Source organism: Drosophila yakuba, chromosome X (assembly GCF_016746365.2).
Source record: "Drosophila yakuba strain Tai18E2 chromosome X, Prin_Dyak_Tai18E2_2.1, whole genome shotgun sequence".
NCBI classification, from domain to species: Eukaryota; Metazoa; Arthropoda; class Insecta; order Diptera; family Drosophilidae; genus Drosophila; species Drosophila yakuba.
In genome coordinates, this window is record NC_052526.2 from 9,793,644 (window position 1) to 9,812,287 (window position 18,644).

The 18,644-nt window shown below is 41.8% G+C and overlaps 1 protein-coding gene across 11 annotated transcripts in view; it reads right to left on the minus strand.

The window, feature by feature from the left end:
• The window catches only part of LOC6524820 (merozoite surface antigen 2, allelic form 4), a 47,353-nt gene that overhangs the window by 16,205 nt on the left and 12,504 nt on the right, over positions 1-18,644 (minus strand). For 4 of the 11 annotated variants that reach the window (XM_039370217.1, XM_002100626.3, XM_039370216.1 and 1 more), the window contains exons 2-4: positions 12,919-14,531; positions 9,152-9,432; positions 2,287-2,331 (exon numbers count right to left, since the gene is read on the minus strand). In XM_039370217.1, the coding sequence (XP_039226151.1) occupies positions 2,287-2,331; positions 9,152-9,432; positions 12,919-13,071 (479 nt within the window). In that variant the 5' untranslated portion in view covers positions 13,072-14,531. Of the gene's footprint in view, positions 1-1,204; positions 7,024-9,151; positions 9,433-12,918; positions 14,532-18,644 lie in introns of those variants that run through there. The other 7 variants (XM_039370212.1, XM_039370213.1, XM_039370210.1 and 4 more) reach the window with 4 other exon arrangements.

Below are 18,644 nucleotides of genomic sequence, written 5' to 3' on the forward strand. Positions count from 1 at the left end.
ACGGTAACATTAAGGTGAAACGGAAACGGAAACGCACAACGAATCACGAGGGAAATAGAGAGATAGATAAATAGATGAGGTATATTTGTGCATGCAAAATACGAGTAAACATACATACATATATAGCTATAGTTCTAGAGTCTAGATAACTGACTACAAAAGCGAGATGTGTTCGAGTCGCAAACGAAATCAACTCAAATCAAATCGAATCGAATCGAATCCGAATTGAATCAAATGTAATCAAACGAAATAACAATCATAGGCGTTATGCAATCGAGAACAAATGTGGAAAATTGCAATTGGAAAACAATTTAGCGGCAGCAGCAGAGCATTGCAGCGAGACAGAGACAGACAGAGCGAAACAGAGAGAGAGGGAGATAGATAGATGTGGGGGATAGCGGTGGAGGGAAAAGAGGAAGTGGCGTTCAAGTGGCCAAGAATTTTCCGCCATCGATAAAAATAGCTCTTGGCCTCGGGCGAAAAGTGTTAAATGGTCTGCCAGGTGAGATTTTCTCGACGAAACTGAAAAGTTTCTCACAATTAAAAAGAAATTAAAAGAAACGAAAAGTACGTTTACTCCGGCAATCCGAAGCTTAGGTTACTCTTGCAAACTGGATAGAATATATAATTTATTTAAATCTGTTCTGAAACAATTTAAGCACTTGCGCTGTACCAGCGTCATCACATGCCTTTCACTCTCGGCTTCTACATATACATATTTTATGGAAGGTTAATATCCCCAAAACTTGCAATAATGTGGACACTGAATAAAATCACTTTGCTGCTGTGCAAAAGTGTGCAGTGAAAAATGTTTGAGGAAGCTTAAAAGGACAATTGAAGTTAAAAATAGCATTGCATACTCTTAGGCAGCCAAGGAAGTGATAGCAATGCGGCAGTATCATTTTAGTGCTTGTATTGAGCTCTGAAAACCCACATTAATCACGTTTAAAGTCTTGAAATCATTTATAAAGCTTAAAGAGCCGAATTCGTTAAGCCAAAGCGTCATCAATCAATAACGATTGTTGGAAATGGACGGACCACCGACGAAGGTGAAATTTGGCATTACTTTTATTTCAGTAATTTCAGTTTGCAACAGCACAGCTACACACTACGAGTACATACGAACTCGATCTAGGACTATCGTACGACTACGTGGAGGGGGAATTTGTGGTGAGGATGTTCGGGGAAAGGGATCAGGTTTTACCACTTTAAACTTTTGCTCAAGCCGCTCAGGGTCGCCATTCAATCGTCTGTTCTGCTATAGCATCTAGTACTAGGTGTTTATTTGCATGATGTACACAATGGATGTGGCTATATATACATATATATATATACATTGCTTATGTACAGTTCGATATTGGGGATGTTGCTGATGCGTTAATTGTTTTTGGTTGGGCTTAATTTATGCACAATTATTATTCGCATTCAGCATATCAAATGCCAGGCTACGGGATAAATGTATTGTATTTTGTTTGGTATTTTATTTTTGTTATCGTTTAGGGCTTGCTTGGTTTTAATTTCGAATTTTCATTTTCTTTTTCGATTTTTTTTTTGTTTATTTTGTTTTAGCTAGTTTCATTGGTCTATTTACAGCGGTGGCTAAATTATTACGCATACGTCGTGTGGTACACGATGAGGTACGAAAAACGAAAGCGATTTGGTAGCAATGCAGTTAGCTAAACAAAAGACAAATCAAAGGAAAACAATGATAGCTATAGGTGTGGTTGCCGTCAGTGTAGGAGTATAGGTGTGGGTGTATAGGTGTGTCTAAGTGTGTCGGTTCATTGGGTGGTTGGCTGGGTGGGTGTATATTCGCCCTACAAAGTGTTGTGGCTTTTTACAGGGTGTTACTGCTGTCGGATCTTTGGCCCAAAAGTCTGTGTGGTGGTGGTGGTGGTGGTGGTGTTGTAGTGGAGCTGCGGTTTTGGAAACTCCGCAGGTCGCAAAACGCCAAAACCCTACTCTATTGTTTATATGTTCTCTATATGTATGGAGTTACTTCTATATGCTTTATATGTATGTCTTGCTGTTTTTGCGGCCTATTCAAATGCAAAGCGCGCACATGCCGATCATCGTCATTATCATCATCAATAACAGCATGACCATCATCATCATAATCACAATCATAATCAAATCAAAAGCAGAACAAAGCTATGCGTGTGTAAGTGCATGTGTAAGTGTAAGTGTGCGTGTCATCTGTGTCTATGTGTATGTATTTGGTGTTTGCGTATTGGTGTGCAGAGACAAAACCGAGAAATCATAAGGAACGCAAGAGAATAAACTTACCAATCGGAATCTGGATCTGAAGCTCCATCTCCGATACGCGATTTCCTAAACGAGTTTTGAAAGTATTTCATTTTCTTTTTGTTTCTTGCTGTTTCTTTTGTACTTTTATTTTTGTTCTTTATTTTTTTTTTGGGTTGTTGTTTAACATATTATCGTTTTGTATTTATTTTGTATTGTAATGTTTTCGAGGAGGCAATAGTAAAGAGAACTCGATAGAAATAGATTGGCAAAAAGTCCAAGAGACAGAGACAGAGATAGAGTCAGAGACAGAGACATAGAGAGGGAGTGAGCGAGAGGGCTGGAGTGGGTGAGAGAGACGCTGAACACAAACAGATATGGAGGCACACACACACACACACACACACACATATACATATGCATGGATCTGGGTGATACGGGCCCCCTTTTAACCCATCACTGTCCATCCCAAGCCAAGCGGAAAAAGGCTTGCTGCACGATAAGATTACACCGCTCTATAGTCGCTATATACTAAATATAATACCTACACACAGTGGCGTCCGCAGAAAAAGGGGTTCTTAGATATTACATGGCTAGCTCCCCACTTAAAAGTTGATTCTCAATAATAAATACCTTCCTAATGATTGAAAACCTACTGATATATCATATTTTCTGTTTGAATTACATTTCTAGCATTTAATCAATAGACTCATTTATTTGTAGCCCCAAAAGCCAAAAAACCCCCGTTTAATGGGCCACTGAATGTATGTGTAGAAATGCGTGTACGTGTGTGCGTATATCTGCGGATGACCCCATTGTTGTTTTTGGGGTCAGCTGAACCATTTGTGGACTTTCGATTTAATATAAATTGCGAATGAGCTTGTTAGTTTTGGCGCTTGCCAATTCCCCGTTTCTCGACTGGATTCGTTTCGATTCGATTCCATTCGAGTCGATGTGTTTCGGGTTGGTAATCTGGTTCGAAAAGGTTAAAGAGCTGGGCCCGGTATTAAATGGCATTCTTTATTGCACAACAAATCATCCAGCGAAATGTTAAAGGACTCTCCTGTTTGTTCAACGCCCCCGTGTGTGTGTGTGTGTGTTTGTTAACCCATATGTGGTTGGCAAAAGTGTTATTGTTTAATGGCTGCATGATGTCCGATTTGGGGCCGCCTCGGGTTAACCGGCGATTCGGCTCCTAAGCCGGATTTCAATTAACGCCTTCGCCACGATTCTCGGATCTGAGTTCCCTGGTTCTGCTTTTCATCTCTGGTTTGGCTTTCGGTTCCCGGTTATCGGTTTTTGTGGCCATCAACCCGCTGGCCGCAGGCCGTGACCGTCCGGAATGCTAAACCATTGCGTTCGGTTCGCCACTTGACTGACTGGGCGCACATGGCGGATGAAATAACAATTGAAAAATTGCGTCGAGTCATTTGGCCAAACGTTCTCCAGCTGCCCACCTCTCTTTCTTCACCCCTGATGCCTTATGCCTGATGGGGATAAATTTATAACCGCCTTGGGACACTTGGCACCCCACAAAAGTATGCTACACTTTTCGCCAGCCAGCTGGATTTTAAAACGTGTCAGGATGTCACGGAAATCTAAGGATGCGCTCAAAGTAATTGTGGACAGAAAGTTGTAATATACATAAATCAAGTTGGAAATGATGCTCTTTAACTTTTTATAAGGTCAATGAATTTAAAGGTGTTTACTTGTGATATTTTGTAGTTATAACTATTTTCTGGATTGAGTTGTTTTATTTAAGTAGTTTGAGCTCCACCTATTAACTCTTATGCATAGGCAATATAAATTTCAAGTAAAACATAAAACTCGCATTCTTTTTTCCAATCAGTATGATTTTTCAGCAATAAATTGCGTAAAAGAATGAAAATTATTCTCGCGAATGACTTGATAAAAACTCACATAAAATTGCTGTACAAAAATTTTAAACCCACCAAGAGACATTTCAGTGGCACTTAAACCAAACTCCTGCTCGTAAACTTCCCGACTACAATTTCTCCTTTTTTTTTCGACACCCAGCGCGAGCGTGTAGATGGCTTATTAGCCATGGCTAATACCCCAATTATTTGGGTCATCCAAGTTAATGAGCAACTTGGGCTGCTGACAATGCAATAAAGACGAAAATACGAAAATATCGGACGACGCCACCGGATGTGAGCCGCATTTCAAGTGCTTGCAAATCAAAACACAATTGCCGGAATCGAACAAATGAATTTGATTGCGAATCAAAGTTGCTTGTAAGGGACTTACTTAAGCATACGACTAGGGAAACATACGGAAGCAGGCTCTGGCAAGGTTTCTATATATAGCAGGCCTCACTGTGCCCGCTGCCAAGTGCATGCCATTTCGTTGGCCAAAAAAAAAAACAAAAAAAAAAGACAAAAAAACGAGGATAAAACTAGATGGTGACATCCAATCGGACCTGGAGGGTGCATAAATTCTAGGCTACCAATGAGTGTGTTGTGTGTTGTTCACTTGGCTTCTACATAAATTTGCAATTTTCTAAATTCAAATTCTTTGTAAGTTGTCAGTCAGAAGGCAATTTCCCATTTGCCATGCACAATGCCAAAGAGAATCTGGGTGGTTGGCGTACTTTGTGGCATTGGCATATGCATAGGCGCAATGTGGTGCCCCTGCCAGTGGCGTACGATGGCTTTTTCAAGGGGATTAATTACAAGGACTAATTACAAAGTTCCTTGAATTCACTTTTTTAGTCGTAAAAGGCAATATTCGTTAAATTAAGTTGAGAAGAAACAGTTGGCAACAGTTGTCAATCACTACATAACAAACTTGATGGATGGTAAGAATACAGTAATTTATGAAAGAGGGTTTTCAAACCCACTGACTACGTCACTGTAGCTTCTTTCTGTGTGAGTGTGTGTGTTGGTGTATTTGTGTCAAAAGTTCGCCTACATTGCAGTCAGCAGCTTAAACATATCGATTCAAACGCACACTGCCAAAAGCCACTTTAACTTTGGCTGTTTGCTGAGATTTTTCAAGCAAAAGTTCCTCTTACACCCTTACATATAAGCATGTGTGTGTTTGCCCGAGTGTGTGTGTGTGCTTAAGAGGGTGTGCGAGTGTCTGTAAGTGTGTGTGTCTGTTGGCATCAACTTGTTTAGCTAGGACAAACTTTTTAAGTTGCCCTTTGCCAAAAATGAACCGAAACTAGAACAGAAAGTGGTAAAACCTATACCCAGCCAAGACACCTCATTCCTTCATTTCGCTGGGCTACAGTGGCACCTCCCACTGCATGACCACGCGTACATATCTTATGCGTATGTATGTCTAATAAATGCAAAATCCCATCAAACGCTTTTCCACACTTAATAAATGAGTTAAGTAATGCGAAGAAAGGGGTTGGTTCGGAAGACTAGCAAAAGTTTTACAAGAAAACTTATTGAGACTTAACTGTAGAGAGAGAGAGAGAGAAAGAGTGTGTGTGGGGAAGGGGGGGTCAATAGGCACAGATCTGGAGCAGAGAGTGGGAGTGGGATAGACTTAGCGAACGAGCGAGCAGGCGATATTTGAGTTCAGTTTTAGTTGAGTTCAGAGAAAGAGGTCTGGCATTCGCTTACACATCAATGATATATGGGTTATATATTAGGTTACACATATGTAGGTTCATACACTACGTTTTCGGATTAGTACGTTGTTAGAGCGAGAGAGTGAGAGCATGAGAGAAAGAGAGAGGGCGAGCGATCGATGAGCGTTAGTGGGTGGGTTAGTAAATATCGATTATCGAGGGGCGGATCGAGTACTTCGCTTTCAATGGTGATGGTGGTGAGGATAGCAAGAGTCAGGATTCTCTCTCGCACACACGCACACGCACGCAAAGAGAGTTTACACACACATAAATGGGTGCACAGAGAAAAAAACCTATAATTCTCCATTTGGCCATCTCAATTATAAATGTTACAATACTTTTGAAAGATATTTCATCTGATCATTAATAAACTATCTCCAATACAAGTTGAGATATTATAGAAAACAATACTATACATATTTCTATTCCATTTAAAAAAAAAACAAAAACTATAGTTTTGAAATTTGTGTATCTAATACAATTGATGTTTACTACCTTTAACTACTTTAACGTATATTTTTGTAACACCAAGAACCTAGTTTTTAAAACATTTATAAGATTATAATATATTCTAAGCAACTGTTCTTATTTGAGTGGCCAAATGTGGGTGATGTTTTTCTCTCTGTGCAGTGGTTAGTTAGTTAACGCTAGCAAAACGCGGATACGCAATACGGAAACACTGAAAGTGGGACTTGTGGGTGGCAACGTTCCTCTTGATGCGCCGCAGGGAGCAGTAGTAGGCCATCACGGCCCGCAGGCTCTTCCACTTCGTTGTCTGCTGCTGGCCATTGGAGGCATTGGCATTGGCAGTGGCGGATGCCGAGGAGGAGGCGAAAGCACCACTCCGGGCGTGATCCTCCGCCGCCACAAGATCCTCGGGGTGCTCGCTGATGAACGAGGAGAGGGTCTTCATCGCTGGCAATGGCCGGTGGCCCAGCGGCGTGCTGGCGCTCTGGTCGGAGGACGGACTGTTCACATGGAGGCGCACCTGGCGCCGCTGACGGGCCTGGTGTGGATGCGGATACGTATGCGGATGCGTATGCGGATGTGGATGCGGTTGTGCCGGCGTCAGTATAAGTCTATCCCTCTCAGTGTACCTTAAACTAGTGGTGGTGGTGGTGGTGGTGCAGCCACAGTGGTTCAGTTGCGAACTGGCCAGCGACGAGCTGCCGGATCTATATATGTATATATATGTTCAAGATCCGATCGAGCGATGCGAAAAGTGGATACTCTGATTATAACATGCGATTTGCGAGGGCATCGATCCACGGCAGCCACTTTTTAATCAAATTATCTCTCTATATCTTTTTTGCTTTCATTTTATAATAATTTGAATAAATTATAAATATTGGGGACAAAGAATATTATACAACCACTGTTTGTGTGGTGAATGTGGTGAAAATGTTTAAAAAATTCAAAACAGAATGGAAACGGCAAAAGGAAAGCGAATTGGATTACTTTAGGAGTGTTTTCTTTTTTTTTTTTTTGAGGGAATGTGACTCGGCTTATGCTCTTGATTAAATTGTTTGTCCTGGCACATTAGCATTCTGGAAGTGGCGGCCGTGGCTCAGTGTGGTTGTGGTGGTTCATGGTTTCATGGTTTCATGGTTTCGTTCTGGAGAGTGGAGCTGAGTGGATTCGTGTGCCCGAAGATTAGCTCCGCCCGGCGAGGGCCCATTAGGCCAAAGAGTTGTCAACTTCTGTCCCCCGGGAAGGCGGCTCGTCCTCTTACAACCGTCTTTCGTCTTCCGTCTTCCGTCGCCTTTGTTTGCCTGGGTCGAGTTAATTAATGAAATCATATACACACACACACACACATACTCCCCGAAAGCCTGACACTGTGACACTTCGACACACACACACACACACACATAGGCAACAAGGACATGGGCAATCCCGGCTAATTGTCATTGCTAATTTCCTTTTTGCCACCACAATGGCACAATAAACACAAACAAAAGTTGTGCGTGTGTGTGTGTGGGTGTAGGAGTGTGTCTGCCTGAGTGACAGCTCCATTCAACTGCAAAAGCAAGAAAAACTTGAAACCACAGTCTCAACATTTACTTATAATCGACTGCCCGGACGGTGCGTTTAAAAGTTGTGGAGCAAACGTATAATACATAATTGTATGAGCAGTAATATTTATCATACAAACGTTATCTTATTAATTTTAAAATACTTATACTAAGTATTAATTTATTCATGATTTAATTATATTTGATTTAAACAAGCAACTGGCATTTATAGTGTGCACTTAATAGCTTATGGATATATAGCAACGAAACGCACTGTCCCTGTATCGAGCTGCTTTTAGTCGCATCTCAGACTCCTGATTAGATTAACCAAAACGCAAACTGAAAACTTTTGAAGTCCCATTCCGCACTCGCATTCACATTCGCAAGCACATTCCCATTCAGATTTCAATTCCCATTTCACAATGCCAGGCTTTTGGCTCCGACCGCAAGGATTCGCATGGACGTAGATGGATATTCGGGTGGCGAACGAATGGCAGGGGGGGGGCGACTTGCTAATTGGTAATTTCATTTAATTGAATCGGGCTTATTGTTGTTGCTTTTCTTTTCTTTTCATTCTTTCGCTTTCTGATGGTCCTTGTCTTACGGATACGGATGCCAGTACGGATGTGATGTCGCTTACGGTTGATCAAATACAGAGTACAAAAAGCTGTCAAGGCGAGCGAAGCCCAACAAAGTATGCTACACATTTATCAATTACGCTTACGGCACGTGCCTATGTATATGTAGTTACTGCACAAGTATGGGTGTGAATGGGTGTGTTGTGTATTGTGTGTAAGTGTAGTTGAGTGTTTTTTCAGTGTGTCTATGTGTATGTGTGTGTGTGTGTGGGCGAACTGCAGGACAAGCAGCGCCGGATTATGTTTATGTGTTTGGTAACAACTTGGCACGATTTGAATAAATCATCTTTGTTATGCTCCTTCTCGTTTTTTACTCTGCTTTCAACTTTTATTTTACACGTGTCGGGATGTGTGCACTGAGCGAAAACTGCACTCTAAAATCGGGCTATCGAGACTTTTAAATTCTAATTAACTGACCTTCTCAAGAACACTTTACCAACTTAAAGCAGCTAACATTATAAGTATATATATTAATTATTTATTTATGCAAGAAGCAAAGCAATTTTACTGAAACAAAAATCCAATTTCCAAAACAACCTAATGCCATAATACTGCTCCCTGACTTTAGTTGCAACTTCTTTCGCTCAGTGCAGTGTGGGTGTTCATTTGCTTGGTCTGTGTGCGTGTGTAGGTGTGCGTATCGAACTTACCGCTGGCTGGGACTTTTGCTGTCCGATGAGTGCGCCGCACTGTTGTTGTCGTCATCGCGGACCATCTTGTGGTGCCGCTTGTGATAGCCACCGTCGCTGTGTCCGCCAGCGCCACCGGATCCGCCGGCACCGCCTGCTCCGCCTCCTCCTCCTCCTCCTCCGCCTCCGCCGGAGCTACTGGTGCCCGTGGGACTGATGACGTCCGTGTCGCTGTTGCAGTCGTGCACCTGACGGGCCACATCCTTGACAAACTTGCCCGCCTCGTGCTCGTGCGCTTCCATCTGCAAGGATAATTGTACGTATAAGTTGGATGGGCCGCATTAATTGGAATTATTGCCATGACTGTGGCTGTGTATAGGTATATCTATGCTGACACCCAAGTCGAGGTGTCTCATCAATCGCAATTGAGCGCATCTTAATTGCTAATTATGCAAATTCAAGCCGAAACAGGGCCAAATGTCAATGATTGCAGTACAGCGGTGGGCAAATAAACAGCACCTCTGAACGTGCCCTTTAAAGGAATTTCTACAGTTATCTTCTCAGAATATTTTAACAAATATTTCATTTTAAAGTATTTCTTATTAGTAAATATTTTATCATTAGTGTTATTATATATGGTCAATTAATTAATTATTAATAATTATATATATGTTTGAGTGCTATTATTGCGGCCGCATGTGTATATGGCACATGTATCGCCGGCAACAGCATCGACATTCGAATCTGCAACTGCATCTGGCACTGAGCCTTTGCCATTTGGCCCACGGTGCATTTTAAATCGAATGATGTTGACGATAATAATTAAACTTTGATTTGATTGCCTGTGACACGAAAACTTGGCCTTCAGGTGGGCGAGAGTTTCCCGGGAAAACTGAAATGGGAAATGGATGGGATGCGATGGAATGGGATGGGATGGTTGAAAAACTGGTAAATGAATTGGGTGGCACAGGACCAGTCATGAGCTCTGAAAACTTTTGTCGAAGCGAGCTTTTAAAATTTAAATATTGCATTATTGATTCCTCTCCGAGTTGGCCGAATACTAAAAATTCACTCAAAGTCAATTTTTTGTATACAGAAACAGATTTTAACACGAAGTTAAATTGTATTTAATTTTTTAATACAGCGCTGCGCAGCATTTCAAATTGTCACAAATTATAATCGTTTTATTAAAAAGAACTTGTATGGAATTTTATTTAAACATCACAATAAGGCTTATAGTCTTTATTAAATCGGATTAAAATGTTCTTATTAATATGAAAGAAGAAATGTTAAGATAAAAAAATCAATGGGTCTTAAAACATTCCTAATTACAGCAGTTGCATAATGGGGATTAGGCCAAGTGAAAGCAAAGTGTGTCTCAAAAATCAATAGGAATTATCCGAGACTAATCACGACATCGCAATTGCAGCCGCAATCGAATAAACGATGTCGGGGGACATCCAGCCACTTCGATTGGATCAATGTCAGAAACCACTTGTTAGCCAAAGCCATTATTAATTTAACACCAATGGCCAAAAACCAACTTAAAGTGAGCTTCATTGGGGCAAGTTGAGGGCGTAAAGTACTTGTATAAGTACTCGAGTGCCGCAAACTTGAAAGCTTCGATTTGACCATTGGGACAGATTGACGTTGCTCGTGTCCATGCTCCGTATTCCGTATCCGTATCCGTATCCATATACGTATTCGTTTTCGTATCCGTAGTCCGCATTTGTATTTGTATCCGTGTTCATACTCCGCATCCCGCAGATTCGTGTGTGTGGGTGGCTGCATGTCCGTGACAAAACTGGCTAATTCCAGTCGAGGGTTTCAATTTGGGCAACGGTCTAAATAGGGGAAACCGCATAACATATATCTAGCGGGATTTGTGCGCCGTTTCCACCAATTAGTTGACAAATCTGTTCAGTGTCGGATTAACCTCCACTTGTGAGCCACCATTGCGATGGCTATACTCACACGCACACCTGTGCTCAAAGTACTAGTGTCAGCTGGTTATTTGCCTACATTGAATTGCTAATAATAATGTTATTAGCTTGGTTGTTTGGTAGTTGCTTTAAATATATATTATATCCTATTTTATTTCATATGTTAATGGATTTCCTTACGAGCAACACCTATTCGGATGGCCGCTGCTGTGCATATAGACTTTCGATCCGAGTCACCAGCAGCTGACGCCCGCGGACATGGCAATTAATTGCGCCACAAAACTTGATTGGAATTTATTGTGGTTCTGGCTTCCGGGAACTGGTATTTGGATTTTATATTTTATATTTCTTATTTTGTATTTTGTATTTTGTATTTTTGATGCTTTCAGATTCGAACTGTTAAGCCGCCGTTCTGAACTAAAAGGACACCTGATGGGTCAAAAGTGACTTTGAACTGCGCTTTAATTAGCCGGATTTACGTACAGAAATACCTTTAGTGTATATATTCGAGCGGTGTATTTCCAATTTGGTGGGCCAATTGCTTGCAGCGAACTCGAGTGCACAAGTTGACGGGAAGATGTAAACTTTTCATGATTGAGCCTTGCTTTTTTTTTAATGGCTTTTACGTAATTTACCAAATTGCTTACTTGCGCCGCAAAACTATGCGGTCGTGCTTTCAAAACAAATTAAATAACTTTTAGTCAGTTTGGTCAGTTTAATGAATATTCATGCTGGCTGATCTAGGACCCTCGTTTTATTGTATCCACTTTATGTTTGAAATTCAGGTAACGAGCTTAACGAAGTTGGCTAAAATGATTTGCACAAAGCTGATGAAATTTGCCCGAATTTCCATTAAAATGAAAACATGTTTTATATATAGTTTATCCGTTTGGTAGCTCAAAAACGTAAGTTAACACACACAATTTTGCCAATTATTTTTCATCACGGATAAGAGTGCCAGTATCATTCATACCTATTTGGCCCCCTTTTCGGTTTAATAAAAACCAGGCTGCACTTCATGGATATTTGACAATGGTTTCATGTTTGCCCACTTTAAAACGTAAGCCAGCCACTCTTAAAATATTATTTTTACAGTTTGCTGGATTATATTGCATGTGCTGATATGGTTATGTGATTTTCTTTCTATTTAATAAAATCCAGGCTGCATTTCATGGCAATTTTCCCAAATGGATTTCCAATATTTATTTGCAAGCTGCTTCCCACTACGATTTTAACCAATGGCTATAGCCTCAATTCCTTTTCATACACCCATGTTTGCCCCCCTCTAAAAAGCAATATCATTAAAATGTAGCTATGGACGGACATAACAGTAAAACTCATAATCAAAAATGTTTAAATTTTATGCCTTTGTTTGTCACACAACATTAATGAGCAGAAAAGGCCGGCAGCCAAGAGGTTGAAGGAAATTTGGCTTTAATGAGAGGAGGAGAAGGGCGAAACTATTCTATATATATGTATACAAAGAGTGGATAACAAATCTAATAAATATTAAATACAAATCAATTTAGTTTATGAAAATAGGAATAGATTTTAGCTGAAGATTTTAGCTGAAGATCTTGCATAAATAGCAAAATCCTACACACCTCCGTTTTTTGCAGTGTAACTAGGAATACGTAACTGAAACACGAGCAGCCAAAGAGTGACAGAGAATGTCCTTCTGGGAAACCAAAATCGGAATCAAAATCAGACTGCGCGCTGCACGGAAATGTGCGAGTGTAGTAGGTGCAGGATGTGGGTGGGGCAGGGACTCAGGGACATCATGAACATCATGAACATCATGAACATCATGGACACCATGGACCACATGCACACATGGACACTCACCGTATATAGGCCCGTTGCAGTGGTCCCCGACGACGAGGAGGATGCCGCTGCCGCTCCAGTGCTGCCGTAGTTGAGCTGTGAGTGATAGCCGCTGGAGAGGATCTTCTTGTGTGCGGATGCATGCGCCCGATACGCGCTCACGCTCAGTTTCATTCTGACATCCACTCAGCCACTCCCACCGCCCGCCGCCCACGCCAGCGATACGTGGGCGTGTCCCAAGTCCGTTTGGCCGCTGCTGCTGCTGCCGCTCTTGCCGCTGCTCCTCTAAATGTATCTGTATCTGTATCTTTATCTGTATCTTTATCTGTTTCTGTGCCTGTTCTAGTATCGCTGTCTGTGTCTGTGTGTGTGAGCGCGGGCGTTGGCGTTTCCGTGGGCGTGGCCGGTTCACTGCTACCGCTGGATGTGCAGCTTCAATTGCTGCTGCTTGTGCCACTTGTGTTGCTTTTGCAGCTTTAATCGCAGATGCAGATGCTGATGGTAATGCTGGTGCTGCTTCAGTTGATTTTATTGCTGATGCTGCAGTTTGCTTTTAATGCTTTTGTTGCGTTGCGGCTGCTGCAAATGCTGCTGCTGCTAATGCTGTTTTTATTAATGTTGCCGCTTTGCCGGTTTCTATGCAATATTTTAGGGAAGGTGTTCTTGCCACTATTGTTACTCTTATTATTATTTATGTTATGTTGCAGCTATTGTTGTTGCTCCTTCCGCTGTTTTTGTCACATTCAGCAGCTGCTGCTTTTGTTGCCGTTGTCGCTTTCAAGTTGCGTTGAATTGGGCTTAATTGAGTGCCCACAGGCGTCTGACGATGACGACAAGGACAACGAGGGCGACACCGTTTTCAACGTGGGCGTGGAATCAGCAGCATGAGGAACACCAGTGGGTGGAGCAGATTCGGGGGTTACGGGTTTACGTCGCCCAAAGAGCGCACACAAAGCAAACTTTTTATTGCCGCCTTCGGTGGCGTTGCCGTTTCTGTTTCACTTTCAGTTGATGTTGCTGTTGCTGTTGCTGTTTCTGGTCGTGATGCGGAACAAAGACAAAGGTCCCGGCGATGATGGACTGGTGGTGGCCGGTCTCCCTGGCAACCAGGACGAATTCGGGGGTCCTTCGTGAGGACCGCTGCTCAGTTTTAGTTGGCCATAAACGATGGAGCGGCCATTGAGGCATGTAGATGGCTTTTTTTTTTTGCTGTTGTTTTTGCTGTGAGTCTCTGTGCGAGCGTAGGGTCCTTTTCCACTGTATCCTTGTAGTTGTGTGTGTGTGGGGGGGTTGTGGGGTCTGGCCAGGGGGCGTGGCTGCAGTACCGTTGTCAAGCTCTCTCCCTGGAGGATCCTTCCCTGTGCTCGCTTTTAATTGTTTGTAATTTGGTTTTTAGTGCTCTACGGTTGCTTGTTTGAATTTGTTGTAGCTTTTGGTGCTGTCGTGTCCTTTGTTCTTATAGTCGCTGTTGTTGTAGTGCTTCGTAGTTGTTGATGCTGTAGTTGTTATTGTTGTTGTGGTAGTTGTTGTTGTTGTTTTGTTGGTGTTATTGTTGTTAAGGCCTCATGTCACTTTAGTTACAAGTATCTCTAGCTGCCGCTGTCGTATCCGCTCGAAGTCTCCGTTGTTGTTGCCTGCAGGCAGGGAGGAAAACATTTAGCTAAGTAAACATTAAAGTGGAAATTAATTAAAATGTCTAACAATTTAGTTGCAAACACAACACAACACCAGCACACACTCTCACACACACACACACACACACACAGTGTCACACAAGCACATCATTAAGTGTTTCGCACTGAAACGATTTAGTTTTGAACAAATTCCAAGAAGCAAAAGTCGTTTAAAGGGCAACCACATCGGCATTTGCCACAGCACACAAATACACAGGGAGAAAGGTGTATTAGGTTGGGAAACTGTGCCAGGTGGAATCTTAGGAACTCGACACTCGATCATTAAATAATGGTAAAGTGAAGAAGGTTAACAGCTTTTAAAACTACTTGAAGCATTCATTAAAATGTATTCAAATCCAAATTACATCCACTAATGTGGGATATATTATATATTTATATACCTTCAGGGTAATACTCAATAATCAATTTTGTCTGGTTGAGACTTAACTACTCCAAAAACTCCCCTTGATTCTTGACGAAACTAAATAAATTGAAGATGAGATGGAATGGAGTGGAATCCTGGCTGACAAAGGTGAGTTTCGGCGGGTCAGCACAAAGTTCATTAACTTTGTGGCAAAGTTTTTGATTTGTGTGTAATTGAACCTTTTCGCACGGACAAGTTGGCCAACTATCCAGCCACTGTGATTGATGGCCAATGATTGACGGGCATGAGTGGGAGTTGGTAGATATGCGGCCTGGAAATTATCTAATTAGTGATAGCTACTTGACCCCAATCAATCACTATGTTCGCCACTAGATCAGGTTGTCAATTGGTTAAGCTGTATAATTTCCTAGAATCTGATGAGTAGCAATACAAAATTATCAATTTATATTCTAGTTTTTATATAAATACCTATCAAATATGAAATAAACAAGGAATTTTTCGATAAAAAAGCTTTAAATATTTGGCCGTTTAATAAAGATCTTAAACGGAACTCATTGAATATTCATACGCCGGCAATTGTTTGACACTGTTTTCTAATGAATTACAATCCCTGGCCAAATCGAGCGTAAATTAATCGGAATTCGTTATTCAGCTGTTGAATCGCCTTCAAAGTCCGAATCCCTAGCCATATCGTGGGCAACTCCATTATTTGGCAATCAATCGGGCATCATTGCCCATTCACTGACGCACTTATTCGTTCATTCGTTCATTCGTTCACTCGTTCCGTTCATTTGCCAAACTCAAACACTCAGCATTCACTTGGCATTCACTCGGCGGCATTCATTACATAGACAATGCCGCACTTTATGCCCCTCGGAAACGGATTAATGTTACGACCACCAACGGACCAATGGTTTCTCTCGCTTATTAAGGAAAATTGACGGAGTTATTTGGCGAACAGGGAACAGGGAATTTTGTGTCTCGAGGACTCGACTGTGAGCATGTCGCAAATGTAAATCACAAAAAGTATGAGTGTAATCGCCGCGGGTATCAGATATTGTCGGTCGATTTCCGCGGATTTACATTTTTACACAGCGGCTGGGGGAAGTTGCGAAAGTAGGTTGAAGCCAGAAACTGGTTTTGCAGACAGGATACGCCGATTGGCCATTAAAACTCGAGCAATTACAACGCTGAATCCGTGGAGCCAAAGGCAAACATTCAATAAAGACTGTTAACTGAATAAACGAAGATGGAGGAACAGGCTCCTGACTTTCCCATGCCCTTTTACACTGCCACAGTAAATGGCTAAACAAAAATCCATTTTTAATAAGTCAACTTCTGATAACTATGTTCAAAAGTGTCACAGGAAGCTGCAAATATCTTAAACGAAATGTTATAATATATTTTGTACTACCCTCAATAACACAAACTTGAATTTTGGTGCAGTGTACTGACAGGCTTTTAATTCAACTCGAAGAGTCGATGGATTGCACCTGTTGGCATCTTATATACACAACGATGGCACATAAAATGTAATTATAAAGCATTCAAACATCCGCAGAGTGGCGTTCAAGAAGGACGAGGAGATGGAGGGGGAGGGGGAGGTGGAGTTCAGAGGTCGGGGAAAATCGGGGGAGGTGAAAACAAAGTAAGAGACTTAACACTTTGTGCGAACGCTTAACCAAGCTTAAGAAGCCAAGGAGCCCAAGGAGCCCAAGGAGGCGAAGGAGTCGCTGCAAGTTTTATGAGTTTTTGCCTGGTCAGATTCTGGTGAGGCAGTGCCCATCGGCAATCTATAGGCTATATATGTATATGCCGCCTTATACATATACCGGGTATATATACATATATATGTATATCTCCGTGTATTTGCGCATTTTTCTACATAAAACTCAATGAAGCATCCACCGACTGTCGGGGAGATAAAGAAGAAACTGGCAGCGGCTGCTGCTGTTGCTGCTGCTGCTGCTGATGTGGCTCATTCCCTTTCCCCTGCCCCTTCCCCTTCACCGCCCCTGCCGATTTCAATTTCAAAATGTACGCTCCATTGGGCAGTGAAGACACCCCACGCCCCCCCCCGCAACCACCCACTTCACCCCCTTGTGGCCACAAGCACACACAAAAAGTGACATTAAAAAATGGTAGCCACTTTTCAGGACGAAGGAGCACAAGGAGCGTCCAAAGGAGGGGAATATTTATCAAAAACTTATCGAGAAGGCGTTGTTGCCATCGCCACAGTGGCACGCGGGGCCACGCGGCGTATGCGTCACGTAAAATACATTCATATTTTAGAGCCTCGGCCAGCGAAAAATCAAATCAACAAAAAACCGCCGACGCATTTTGATTGGTTTTTCGGTGGTTAATTAAAGGACACGTGTCCGCATCCGACATTGAAATGCATAACATTTTCTATTTCTTCCTTCGGTTTTTATTCCTGCCTTCCCTTTTTTTATTTTGTGCCACGCGTCAGCTAGGGAATTTAAATTATGAGTGATGCTGGTGGGATTGACAGAAGCGAGTAGCCACAGTGGCGGCCAAGAAAGTAGTGTAAGAAATCATTTTATAATAATTGAATTATATATAAATTTATAATAATTGTTTTTATACAATAATATTAATAATAATAATATCCACAACTAAAAAGGGTAGCGAAAAATATTGATGATGGGCAAAGCATCTATGAGATACATGTAGTTAGATGTGTATCTGAATGGGGCATCGATAAATCCCCCAACAAAATACAAAACTCTGCGTTCGCCTGACCCACATTTCGCTTGAGAGTTCTTTTATTTTTCTTTATTCGAGCCAATTGCGATTTCAGTTAGGTTAGAAGAACTCGCCCAGATTGTGTTTTGTCCTTTTATTTATCTTATGTTTTTCTTTCTTTTCCTTGCTGCGTGGTCCTTTTCGCAGTTTTCTTTACGTTTTTTTTTTGCTAAGCAATCCCTTATCAACGATTATGTCAAATGTTTGGCCACTAAGTAGCCAAGCTGCTGTCCACCAGGCTCGTCCGTTGTCCTTTTTCTTTTCTTTTTTTTTTGCACCAGGACTTTACTTCTGTCTTAAGACCGCAACAAGGAGAAAACAGCAAAAGCGGAAGACCAAAAACATCGGCCGTGTATGTTATGAATATGAAGTTTTGTGCTGGCCAAAGCCAAATGTTGCCATTGCCATGCATATAGACGGACTTAAGTGAATCCGTGGGGAATCCTTGGGATTGGGATTTGGAGTAGGTCAAGCAGCTGCTGCTTCTCCGCCCCCCCGGAACACGCCTTTCCATGTAAATTTTGTAAACTGAGCCGCAGCATAAATTAGGATGAGGCCAGATTTGCATGAAAGAGCATCGCCATGGATGAGCCCTTCAATACCAAATCGTCATCATCTCGGCCTCTGGGGCACAATGTGTTGCCCATCGGGTGACGACTATGTGCTACCCACCTGATAATATGATTAATATCGATTGTGTGTTTGTCCAACACCCATAACAAAATGCAGCACATATATATATATAGATATTTAATGCGATTTATGGTAACAGTAAGCAGTAAGCACACAGATGGTACAAAACATAATGCCCACTAAGTCCAAAATCAACATTATTTCGACTGCTAAAAAGTGACCAATAATAGCCATTGAAAATTTATATTTTCGCACGCCTCGTTTTTTTGTGCAACATGCGGCAGGAGGAT